Raw genomic sequence first — 13,843 nt, 5'->3', positions numbered from 1 at the left:
TTGGAACCATATTTTTCAATATATTTTTTATTATAGAATACAAAAATTAACCATACATAGAGAAATATATTTATATCTGGTAATGAACAAAACATTCATTGGTATTTTGGGTAATAAGGCATAGTATACAAGAGCATTCAGATCTGGTCAATCACAAATAGTTTTCCCTAAGACTTTTTTTAAAATGGTCTTTAAATTAACTAGTGAGATGCGAATATTCATCAATGATGAAACTATCTTGAGAGTTGAGCCCGTAGTTGCCTCGTGGTAGATATATTGTTATCTACCTGAAGGCAATATCACAGAAGTGCCGATCTTCGTTTAAGAGTATATATATATTTGCCACTCCAGTGCTGTTATCTACACTAGACCAGAGGGTAGCTTGCCTGTGTGGCTATGCCACAGTTGTTGTCTTGGTCCCTTGCCATTTTGATGTAGCCTCCCACACCCCATTGAGGTCCCCAAGAGTTCTTGACAAGCCAATACTTCTGATTATCTTCTACACCGTATCCTACGAGGAGAACACCGTGGTCTAGATTTTCAGGACTACAGTCGGGTTCATAGTAAACACCCTCAGAATAGAACTGGAAGGACTGGTGGGAAGCATCGATAGCAACGGAGATGGGACCAATTGTGGCAACGGCTTGCATAAGAGCTTCTTCATCTCCTTGCGGTATGTCAACAAATCCAGAATCAGTGGCTCCAACACTGCTCTTTCTGAACCTGCAGGTTTCGTCCTGAAAATGGTTCGGAATTAGTAAGAAGTATTTGTGAAATAAATATAACAAGGAAAATATCAGGTTTTTAACTAAATAAATTTATCAAATATTATAAGATTAATAATATTATTGAAAGTTTGCTATTATTAATTTTCCATAGATATTTTTTTCAAGCTTAATAATTAATTAAAACAAATTTGAATATTAATGGATACCATCGCTTTATCTCCGATACCTTATAAGTAAAAAAAAATGTTATGCAATTTGAAAAATTAATGGTTAATTCTATATCTGGAAATAATGGAGGTGTTTGGTAGAAAAATGTGGTAAATGAAATTTGTCATGAATTGCAGTTTATGGCAATTGGCATTTACATTTTATTCCGCACCTTCCGTTATATTTATTACTTTATTTACTAAAGCACTTGTTTGTATTTAATAATTTTTTTTATTATCTATTTTGTATAATTCTTACCTCTATAATATTATATTTTAACTTCTATTAGTATCAACTACTATCTAATTAATTTATTGTTATGTTTATTTCCATGTATGTTTGTTATTATTTTCATAATTGGAAATAGTTACGACAGTAGGAAGGGTAAAACCACTTCAATTCCTCATAAAATACAATATTAAACAACAAGGTCAGGAAACATAACAACTCTGGTATGAGTTTAATTATGACAATATTAGTCACATACTTAGTTCAATTATATAAAGTACCAATTTAGAGGGATAAATTGGTATAATATGACTTTGTTTGGTGTTTAACTTCCTTATGTATCCCAAAAAACTTGAGGAGGAAGGACAAATTATACAATAGATCAACAACCCAGCAAGAAAGAGAAGTTAAGATTTATTTCAAGATTGTTGATTGGCCATGTTTTGATAAAAAAAACATCCAGTAATTAGAGTAGAAAATTTAGAAGTAAGAATATTAGAATCTTCTACATCAATGGTTCCCAAATGGTTTTTGCGCACTTCATGAGCTAAAAATTTTTTGCAACACCTTTGTTGGGCTAAAATAATTTTTGTGGTACCCTTGTCGAGCTAAAAAAACATTAAGACACAATTATCCTTAGAGTGGTTGAATATCAAGGAACAGGGGAATAAAAGTGCAATGTAAACACAGAAATGCATTGTACATTTACAATTTCAATTTTAATTTAAATTTTTATGTTTTGTAATGTTTTGAGAAAGTGGTAATCATTTATGGTACCCTCAGGAAACCCCAGTTTGGGAACCGCTGTTCTACATGATAAATAAACATCCATTTTGAAATTTATCAGAGAAAACTTTCAAGATATAAAAATTAGATATCTTCAATTTCACCAAGATAATCAGCAACCAATTAATAATTTTGATTACTTAGAAAAAAAATTGCAAAACCTACAAATTTATGAATGTCACTTGAACACCAGGTTTTATATTTATAAAACAGGTTAATAAATTCAAAATATGAGAATAAACATGAAAAGAGCAGTTCAGAAAAAAATTACAAGTCTTCTTGAAAGTTTTTTATAGCTGGTATTTCATAATATTACAGGCAGATATGTTGCAATTGTAGGTATTCAAATCTTTATTAAATTTTATTAATATTTAATTTAAAATATTCGAAGATTTTAATTAAATTTTAAATAGACAATGTAACACTGGCTAAAAATAAATTGACCATCACATTAAATTAACACCATGTATATTAAAATGTAAATATTTTAATTAGGCAGTAAATAGATTTAATTACATTATTTACTATGTATTTTTGTGAGAAGTATATATTTTTTTAAAAAGAAATAGAATTATACTTGTGGTAATGTTTATATAGTGAAATACCAGGATTATTTGCCACAACAATACAACAAGGTGTTGTGGCTTAAGTTCAGTGGCCTACATACAGTTGCCCCATCGGCTTAGTATAGTTTAGTCGTCCAGTTGACTTGTATTGGAATAGTGAACCAGTCGCTTTGTGCAGGGCAGTCACCAGACCTAGCTGCGTGATTTTTCGGAGCACCGCTTCAATTTGTGGCCCCACCAACATGGATAGAGAACATCTACTCCGACCTTTCGTAATGGACTTCAGGACCCCGACCCATCGGAGTTCATCAATTCATAAAAAATTATAGTATTTTGTTTCTATTTTTTATTTTAATTTTGCTTAAATTGAAGGATCTTTTTTTATTTTGTTCAATATTTTAATGTTTCTTTTTTTTAAATTTTAATTTATGTATTTTTTTATTTCCAACTGAGCCAGAGTTATTTTTGTTCTTTATTTAAGCTTTCCTACAAATAGACAAGAGTCAATTTGAGATTGCTCAACATTAAATAATTAATATAAAATTCATTACCTCTCCTTCGTAGGGATAAGACTTCTCAGTGTCGATGCCATGATTATCCTTGATGTATTGAAAAGCATTGTCCATCAAACCACCTTCACAGCCGTTGTTGCCGTACTCGCCGGAACAATCAACAAGGTTTTGTTCGCTGAGAGAAACCAACTTGCCGGTTTTACGGAAATTCTGGCCTTCCAGTGCACCAGTCTGTAGAAACACAAAATTCAATTAGTTCTGTTCTACAGAATTAAATAGTCTTAGCTCATGATCCTTAATTTTATCATACTGACTCAATTGAGAGAAAAACAACTTTTTTTATTTGATAGAAATAAATATTGCTCACTATTTATAGTAGATAAAATTAGAACTAAATTGAATATGCAGTGAACAAAGAATAATAATGTAAATAAATTAAATTAAATGAAAAATAAAGATCCAGTAAAATATTAAATTTGTGTTCTGGACTAATCTATTTATTTTTGATTTTGGCTTCTATGATCCATTTCCATATAAATGCATAATACTAAATGTATAATCTGATATATAAAGTAAAAAAATAATTGTAACTGGATCCAAAAGACTGATAAAGGTTAATTAATTAATTTTTCATCACGGTTTTGATCTGAATTGTAGTTCACCTTAAGGACTAAAAAAGCTATTAGAATAAGAGGAAAGAGTTCCACAAGGGCAGAGGAATATTACTGTCATAGTGTAGGCTAGGAAATCACTCTCATGACTTTACAGTAATACTATCAGATTTTGTGTGATAATTGACATTATCTTTTGTATTAAGAGACAGCTAACTGTCATATGGAGTTATAACCCCACAACACCAACCCAACCCCTCAACCTCTTTTTTTTTTTTTTTTTTATACAACTTTCTTGATTTATATTTAAATTAATATATGTTTAGTTTATATCTAATTTCCTATTTCTGTGATTAGATAGTTTAATGAGTTGGGGCAAGACTGGAAGAAATTATGTGTCAGTTTATATATGTACAATTCTCAGGAATTTGTTTTAAAATACTTGTATTTTTTTTAAATTGGTCGAACTAGTAAAGCTCTATATGGATTAGGCATAAGCTAAGATGGGTCTTAGTACCACTTCATGTATTATCAATCTATTTCTACTGGATAATTTCGATTTTTTATTAAAGTATAGATACATTTGATATAAAATTTTCTTTGCGTTTTCCAATTTCGAATTGATGTGGTTAAATAATAGTTTGCTATCGTAACTCCTAAGTATTTAACTGTTATGGCAAAAGGGACAGCGGTATTGTTTAAATCTATTGTCGATGGAAGTGTAGGCCGTCCTCTTTTCATGAAAATAATGGCTTCTGCTTTATCAATATTTTTAAGCCATTTAAATTTTTTTTTTAAAGCATCTTTTAGAACACCAACCTTATATGAGCTTTTCAGTTGAGAGAAAAACCCTAATTTCAACAGTTTTAGGAAAAGTAATTTACATTTTTTTTTTATTCTTATATTTTTCATTGGAAAAGGATGACAGTTAACTTAAACTAAGATTCTTCTCTTGACAATTTATTTTAATGCTAAATTATTGGAAAATTAATGGTACATTCATTATGTATACAGAAAAGCTAACATATAATTTATAACCTGTATGTTTCTTGGTTATTGTTTCTCTAAAGTGACAATTATTGTTATTTCTACTTAATCATTATTTCTTATCATTCATACCAGGTTGAGCTGTGAACGAGGTTAGGTTTACTGTCAGCATTATAACAATACAGTGACAGTATAACCACGATAGAAAAATGTCACTTAACAGGTATTCTTGAAAATTATGAATGGACCTACATGTATTCTTTGAGTACAATTTCCTATTATTTAGTATTCTTTTATCCATTGAGATGTCATATTTCTACAACTGTGATCTGTATTAAATATTTCTGTTACCAATCACATCGAAAATGCAGTACTGAAAATTTCTTAAAACTTACCAATATTAATATAATTTAATTGTAATCTAGCCCTGAATACGTTTGAATAGGTGAAGCATAGACTTTTAATTATTACCTGTGATTTGAGAGCTTTTCTTTCAGTATCTTGAACCAAACAATAAAACAGATAATAATAAACTTCTATCATGAAGAGTGAATACCCCTAACAGACTTAGGCAACTATGAAACTAATAGCTAAAATTGCCATGGATACAATATTTATTTATCAATGGTTCATTCATGAATAAGAGTCGTATCCATGGCAATTTTAGCTATTAGCTACAACTATAGCTAATTATTGCCCATCTCTGACCCCAAATTAGGGCAATACAAATGACAATCTTAAATAAAACACCCAGATGTAAAAAACAAAATGGAGTATATAAAAATATATTATTCCAACCATTAACTATAGTTGAGGTTAACCAGCCTAATAAGAAAAAAGAAAAAAAGGAAAACAAGACAAATGAAAAAAGAGAGTTTCTAATCAGGAAAAAATGAAGAAATTTTGCATTAGAAAATTCTATCAATATGAAAAAGAAAATATCATTCTTTATCCAAAAACTACTTTGATGACCTGTATATTATACAAACGTTATCTTTTTCCATTTTCAAACGCATAATAGAACCTGTACAAAAAAAATTAAATACATCGTACAACACTATTTTTCTGGATTTCTGATAATATATTCAAAGAAAAAGATGACTTTATAATTGTAATGTTTCCCTAAAGGTGCAATGTATGTCATACTTATCCCTTTGATTTTCTTTATTTTACATTAACTATTTTCTTCCATTTATATAGTTCAAATCAATAATTTGAATATTGTTCATAGACCTTATGAAGGTTTGCTATCAAAACAGCACACAAAAATAATAAAACATCTGTTGTGTGCGTCAATTTGTCATTAATCAAATATAATGGCTAAATGTAAAGTTTCTTTTTTTCTCTTTTGATTGGCAACAAAACGTCATTGACAATTATATCGATAAACATGAGAAAACAACAAAGAAAATAATCTTATTTAGTCGTATTATGTATCTACATATGTAAATGATAAGAGAAAAGGATGCTAGTATTTTATCTGAACCAAGACCAATCATACGAGATATGCCTAATCAAAATCATTTATTGCGTGAAACATGACTCATGGCTGTCCACAATCTTATCCTTTGTGAGATAAACAAACACATTATCAACAAAATAAAATAAAAATTTCTTATATACCAACTTCCATCTAAATCACACTTGAAAAATTTTTATTCTCACATACCAGAGTTTTAGATCTTTTACTTTTATTTGTTTATGGGGCAATCTCCGTACAAACAGAGTTAGCCATAAAGTAATGTACATAATTTAACAATCATGGTAGTAGTTTTACAAAAATGGTGAATTAAACATCATTTATTTCAGCTAATAATTTATAAATTAAACAATCTACAAATTATTAAATTATTATATATGCAAATAACAAAAAGTGTACTCAAACTGGGATTATCTACATTACTTATTTAATAAAATAAAAGAAAGAAAAACTATTCATCTTATTGTGAAGATAGGTATCCAGTTCTAAGTATAAGGCTTTGTGTTACATATATAAAAAGAAGTTTAAGATCCGATTGTTAGAGTACAGACAGAAATTCATATAACTGGTTTTAGTTACTATAGCTTAGTTTCAGCATGTATCAGATTCGGTTCTCATGATACGCACTATAGTTTGTTAAAAAATAGAAGCAATTCTCCAATGTCGTTCCATCACAAGCTGGACATAGCTTCTGTGAGTCCAAAATACATTTGTGTGGACCGAAACTTAGAGTAATTGCATATTTACTGGTAAACCTCAGTTGCACAATCATTCTAAAGTAAGCTATGGGGCAGCTGATTTTTAGGTAGCTTTGAGGAGCGTCCGGTTTAATGAAGACCCGACCGTACCATGAGTTACAGGTTAATTCTCATAATAACTAGAGGTCCTTATCTTTGACAAAGATATCCAAGATTCTCCATATTTTTTGATACTTACCAGATCATTGAATAGTATCGGGTCAAACTTTAAGCTTTCCAATAGTTTTCTTATTATTACGTTATATTTACTTTAATCATTTATTTTTTTACCAAAAGAAAAAAAAAAAAGATGTGCTGTACTTATGCAGGCTTTCAATTAGAGGCTTTAATATAAAAAATAAATTCATGATTTAAATAACATTAGATTTTCAATACACTTAAAATTGTTTACATTAAAAATAATTGTTAATTAAAATTTTATTATAAATATATCAAAAGGAATGGTTTTAATTTCAATTGTTTTTTATTTGAGCATATTTAAATTCATGAATCTACTTGATTCAACCCCAAAAAAATATTACGTCATTTTTATAAATAATGAATTCTTGAGGTGCTCTTAATTAAATTTTGGCAATTATGAATTTTTTTTATTATAAATGTAAAATTATATTACAGTGATTCTAAAATCCCTCTAACCAGTATTGCTTATTAAATTTTTTTAGCTTCATCAATATTAAATACATCTTTTTTTTAGTGTATGATAGCCCATAGTAGTATTTTTCAGTTGAACAAACTCGCTAAGCTTCATTAAACCACTGACATATGTAGGTTTTCTTATCACATAGAAACCATTCAAATAAATGTTTTAGCTGATAACTCGAACTATTGTTATGTAAGAAGTCCTAGCAATGCAGCTTAAAGAGAAGAAACGTTCCAAAAGAGGCTTATTAAATTATGCAATATGAAAGAGAGAAAATTTAATTAATTTGTTAACTAATTATACAAATCCTACCATATGAAGGAAATGCCTGTATATTCATAATCATAAAAATAACCTAGTACATTTTAAACACTCAAGATTAACAAAAAAAGTAATACGAAGGTGCTCTTGAGGTGAAACAAATTATACGTTCAAAATTAATAACAAATATGGCAATAACCCTAAACATACCAAATCCATGAATTTTAAGTGAGACTTATTTACTGATGTTCTACAACTCAAAAAAAAAAAAATTATACACCGGAGTAAACTGATTTCTGATCGCAAGATGAAACATAAGTAAATGGGAGGGAGTGGTGGGGGGGGGGGGTGTTCAATGCTGGTCAATTCTAGCAGGAAAATTTTATGTTTAATAAGAAAGTAGGAGCTTAGAAGAGCTTAACAATCCCAGAAGTGCCGGTCCGATTGAGTGGGCTCTTGAATAAGAAAAAAATTCTTGCTATGATTGACTGTTCTATTCTAATGATTATTATTATTATTAATCTGAAACTAATATTTTCTGCCTTGAGGCATAAGGGGATGCTCGGTCATTATTAATGAAATTACATTTTCAGAAGTTTCACTTCTATAGGTCAGTTCTAGCATAGTTACCTCACAGGTTACCAACTTACTCTAGCCAGAGTAAGAAGGAAGAGATTCATTCCATGAAATGGTTTTGAACCAGCGCAGTTCCTGACTCAAGATTGATATGTGATACCTTAACTCTCTGAGCCATTACGGCTCAACCATGGATTCATAATTAACAGACAAAAACTTACCGTGCTGAATGCCCAACATGAACCGCAATGTCCTTGATTCTTTACTGGCGTTACTGCACCCTTAGTCCTCCAGTCGACTTCCTTACTTAAAGTGACGTGCGCAGGTGGAATGAAAGTAAAAGATTGCAGCTTATTGTTATTAGCCTTCAGTGACTTATTAAACCCAAGATAGACATCAGAAAATTCATGGACCAGCTGAAAATATTAAACTCGTATTAACTTCTTTTAAAATGTTATAAATCGCAAAATTAGTAAAGCAGTTAATAATATATTTAAAACAAAATAAAAACACAATGAACATAAAAAATGAACTTTATGACATATTTAGTAATTGTATGATAAAATTAACAAGGCAATGATGAAAATGTTTTGAAATTTTTATTCAAATCTTGATCTATCATAGATAAGAAAGTTCAGAGGGTATTTTATAGCATTATATCAATTTAGCTCACAAATATAGATAAAATAAACAAATGAGATTAAAAGTTTAAAATAATAACATAAAAATATTTTCTTTTAATTAATTGAATGAAATAAAATAGACAGTAAAACTGATTTTATTATTCTGAATTATTAGCAAAGACCATATATTTAGTCTTAATATTTCGTAACAGTTGTACAAATATTATTCTTTATCAAGGCATTTAAAGCAATTTTTATTTTACATGATTGAAATTAAATAAATATTTTCTAATCATGGAAAAATTAATTTATTTTGATTTTTAAGGATCTACACGAGAAAAGAATCAGGAAACAGAATTAAATAAAAAAAACAAAACAACTTTATTTATCAATTTGGACAAAATAATTTTGAGCCGATGTAATCATGTTTCTCCACTCACCTAAGTTGTGTTGAAAGATCTACTTCTACTGAAATAATTCTCTACAGTAAGCATTAAACTTAAAATAGTTGAATATAGAATTGTATTCGATAGTTAAATTGAATTTTTTATTATTAGAAACATATTTTTTACAAATTATTTTTATAAAAAAAAAACTTAATTATGAAATGAAATTAAATTTATTGTATATTTGAGCCATATAATTCCAAATTCACTTTCAAAAGTTTAATTTTTTTTTAAAATTCATTAACAGCTTTGGTACTAGATTACAAAATGATAAAAGAATTTATTACTAAAACAGTTAAATAAGATGTGATTTAACAGTTTTTGGAAGAATTTGTTTTCCCTAGTAATCTAGTAAGTGCCAAAACTGTTGTTTTCTATTGCTTAGCAACTAGTTGCCCCTAATCACTTAGGTGACCTACCACCCTCCTTTATGGAGGGCAGTCCTTAAGAAGTTTTTGTACTTGCTCAAAAAATGCCCTCCTTTAGGTATTTTGAAACTAATTTGTTAATCTCTGTATTCAGAGATGCAATATCAAACCGTACCGAACAGTGAGAGTTTTTTCAATTGGTACTGATTTTTTAACAAATGAGAAACCAAGACTGATTGCTATTTTCTAGCTCTTAAGTAAAATTCAATAGAAAATCATAAATTGACAAATAAAATTCATTCAATGTAAAATTGCTCATTTAATTAAATAATTCAAAGAGATGTAAGCATAACTAGAGACTTTTTGTTTGAATTAATAAAATGCTTCATTTATTTATTTAGTACTGTTTTCTAAAAATGTTGTGTCCTCCTTTTCAATGTAAAAGAATTTGGTCACCTCATAATTTCAAATTACTAGATGGAAAAATAAAATTAACCAACTCTAGACGTTACAATTAAGTCAGAAGTGAGAATATGTACAAACCATATCAGCCAAATGGTTAAGTTTCAACTTGAATGAAACTTTTCCCTGTTTGTATCTATTATTATGTTTTTCAATCCTTTTTTTGTTTTCAATAAATATCTTCTTTCTGTAGCTTTCTTCCACTTCATTTGCATACTCCTTCCGATGGAATTTCTAAAATAAAAACATAAAAAGAATTATTAGAATTTAATTTAAACTGAACTATTGGTGGAGGGTTAGAGTCCATTCTGTAAATGTGCATTCTCTGTCTGGTAACACCAAATAAAGCATATGAAAAAATAATGTTAATTAACAGGTTTTGAAAATACCTTGAAATAAAATGACAGGATACCATACTTCCTAAACCTTCATTAGTCCAGGAAGTAAAAAAAAAAAATCAATTTCAAAACAAATAAATTTACTTCATACATATAAAACATTTATTAATCTGTAATTAACAAGATAATTAAATAATTAAAAAATCCCTAAATCCAGTTTTAAAAAATGATTAATTGTATTATTTCTCATCTTTATATTATTAGAGGTTTATCTAGTGTTGACTATATAAACAACAATTTAATTTAAATGATTCCAAAATATAATAATAATCTGATATTGTTGTCACATTGTAGGTTTACTTCAATGGTATTTGAATTTTTATTAAATGGACGACTCTCTTTCCTTCAGATAACAGAATAATCATACTGACATTTATGACAAATTCTAATACTTAAAAAAATTTAAAGAAGGAAGCGATTACATGGGGGTAATGAAAAAATAATGAAGACCTTCAAATAATCAAAATAAGATTATATATATATATATTTGTTAAAGCAATTTATCATAAATATTTAAGAAAACAAATAAATTATTTATTAAGAATTTGAGAAGTTGGGACACTTATTAGAATATGATTTAAACTGAAATATTGGTGGGTGTTGTAGTCAATTTTGTATTCGTGCGTTCTCTGTCAGTTAATACCAAATAAATTATATGAAAAAAAGAATCTGACTGGATCCCATACTTCCTAAATCTTCATTAGTCCAGATAATACAAAAAATTAATTTACTTTATATATAATAAACATATATTGATCAATAATTAACAATAACATTAAATAATCATTAAATATAGTTTTTCTAACAAATTATGAACTGTGTTTATCATCTCTATATTATTAATACTTTATTTAATATTGACTATATACGTAACAATTTAATTACATAACGATTCCAAAATATAATAATCTGTATTTGTTGTTATAATGTATGCTTACTTCAACGGTATTTGAATTTTTAATAATAGACAACTCACTTTTTCTATAGAAGGCAACTATTCAACAGAATAATCATAATTTAAGCATTTATGAAAAATTCTATAAATATTGAAGCGATAATATGGGGTAATGAAGACATTCAAATAATCAAAATAAGATCATAAATTAGTTTTAAAAATTATGTATATTTTTAAGGCATTTTATTATAAAGGTTTAAGACAGCAAATAAATTGTTCATTAAGAATTTGAGAAGTTGAAATGGTTTTGAACAATTGAGAAAAACATAGTTAAATGTATTTAAAATGAAATATGTTTAAATTTAAATTAGTTGCTACCATTGTTAATTATAATGATGATATTCATGTCAGAAGGCTATAAAGTTTTCATTCTGAGAATGAGACAAAGAGAGCTGAGACAAGGAATCATTGTCAAAGAATGTTAATAGTCACCCTTCTGAATAAGTGGTTTCATCCTTGCTATCACAAATCGAGGTCATTTGGACCACAATCAACAATAGCTATACATTTGTTTCCCTGATTGATCCTATAATATAATTACAATTACTTTAAAGTTTTAAAAACCAAAATATATTTTAAATGTAAAATAATAGAATTCACTGATTAAATAATCAGTTAGTAATTGTTTTTGTACTATTAAATATAAAAAATTTAATAATACCTGAACGAGTCACAGAAAGGTTAATATATCACTACAAAAATAAATAAATATGTGTGCGTATTGTTATGATGAGAAAATAAATATTTTCAATTTTACTTTTTGTTTATAGAACAAAAACCTACCTTGAAGAGAGTGAATTCATCAGCACTTAGGTCGAACAAAGACACAGCTTGGCCCAAGGCGACTAAACAACTCAGTACTAAGAACCCTTGCATTATTGTAATTAATTATGTTGTATAATATTATATAAAATATATTAGTGATCGCAATAAAAGCCCAGACGAGTCCACCTCAGGTGCCAACAACACACTGACTCAGACGATAAACAACAAACAGAATAACAGATACACGGAAACAACCCCCACTCCTTTGCCTTGTTGCGCAGTCGCTCACCTTCGACCTTTCATTTCTTTGAAATTATTTTCGTCATTTTTTTTATTTTTTGTTTGGTGTTTGTCTTGTTTTATCACCCGCTCGTGGTCTGGCCGAGATAATCACTTATTAACCACATCCCTGGTGATAATGCAATTCATCTGTCTTGTAGAAGCTATATCGATTAAACTAAATAAAATAATTTAAACTGGCATTGCCAGCTTATAATATTTGCTAAAAATATTACCCGGTGACTGAACTGTGCTCATAAATTATTCAATTTTCTCATTTAATTGTGGGACCGTCATAGGTTATAACTATCTGCTTCCAAAAAGATATAAAATTAAAACAATGGATACAATAAATGTAATATTGTGAAGAAAAGAAAATATAGAAAATAAACGTTGGCTCAAATTAAATGGTTTTTTTTTGTCCGCCCCAAACCATCTTACTTTTATTTACTTTTTTCAGCTTTTACTTGATTTTCAATCTGTAAAGGGAAATTTGTATTTTTTAAATATAGAATTCACACTAATCGGGTTTTAAATTCACCAATAATAAGATATATGAATAATATTATAATAACAATAATAAGAAACATAAAAATATTTTTTTTTTTAAGAAAACTCGGCAGACAATGAAATTCTTGTTTTCAAATAAAAGGACATTTTTAACTTCCCGATCTATAAGCAACTTATTGTAATCACCAAGAAAATCGAAAATGGAAATGTTTGCACAGTGTTGCATATCGGGTAACCTAATTCCTATGAAAGTGTTCATAATATATTTTATTTGAATTCGAAATACTTAATAACAATTACATAAATCATTTGATTCTTTAAAACTAATTTAATTAATTATAGAAATATTAATAATAAAAATTTTGTTTATCACTTTATATAATTAATCCATATAAAGAGTATTATTTTATTTTTATTTACACTTTTTGTCAACTTATAAATGAACAACAATCTTATAATTAACAAATTAAATCATCTCTTAGCATTACTGGCGACGTAAAAGAAAACATAAGTGTAACTGCCCAAAATATGCCCAATGACTATGCAATAAAACGACAAAAAAAAAAAAACTAACTTCTTCAAAAAAGATGAATTTTTTAAAACTTCAAACTATCAAATTTCCAAAAAGGCTAAATAAATAAAAACAATTATATACATAATACATATTGTTTAATTTTTTTACACCATTTTACTTAAT

At 28.0% G+C, this 13,843-nt stretch overlaps 1 protein-coding gene across 1 annotated transcript; it reads right to left on the bottom strand.

Moving 5' to 3' along the window:
- On the bottom strand, window positions 1–12,576 carry Cp1 (cathepsin L). Its single transcript, XM_014423541.3, has 5 exons — window positions 12,376–12,576; window positions 10,321–10,473; window positions 8,562–8,756; window positions 3,067–3,258; window positions 1–737 (listed from the first exon to the last, which is right to left on the bottom strand). Exons 1-5 carry the CDS (start codon window positions 12,466–12,468, stop codon window positions 366–368), a joined length of 1,005 nt encoding a protein of 334 aa, XP_014279027.1. The 5' UTR covers window positions 12,469–12,576; the 3' UTR covers window positions 1–365.
- Between the last annotated feature and the right edge of the window lie 1,267 nt (window positions 12,577–13,843).

Source organism: Halyomorpha halys, unplaced genomic scaffold (assembly GCF_000696795.3).
Source record: "Halyomorpha halys isolate HHAL.00 unplaced genomic scaffold, Hhal_1.1 Scaffold24.1, whole genome shotgun sequence".
Lineage (NCBI taxonomy): Eukaryota > Metazoa > Arthropoda > Insecta > Hemiptera > Pentatomidae > Halyomorpha > Halyomorpha halys.
Note: the sequence above shows the minus strand (reverse complement) of the source record. Positions and strands in the feature narration are given on the sequence as shown.

What these genes read in the sequence shown, in the direction of transcription:
- Cp1 (XM_014423541.3), bottom strand. Translation starts at nt 12,468, where the DNA reads ATGCAAGGGTTCTTAGTACTGAGTTGTTTAGTCGCCTTGGGCCAAGCT. An exon ending in TTAACCATTTGGCTGATATG is followed by an intron (nt 8,757 to 10,320) that starts GTTTGTACATAT and finishes TAATATTTTCAG; the next exon opens with CTGGTCCATGAATTTTCTGA. An exon ending in CATGTTGGGCATTCAGCACG is followed by an intron (nt 3,259 to 8,561) that starts GTAAGTTTTTGT and finishes GTGTTTCTACAG; the next exon opens with ACTGGTGCACTGGAAGGCCA.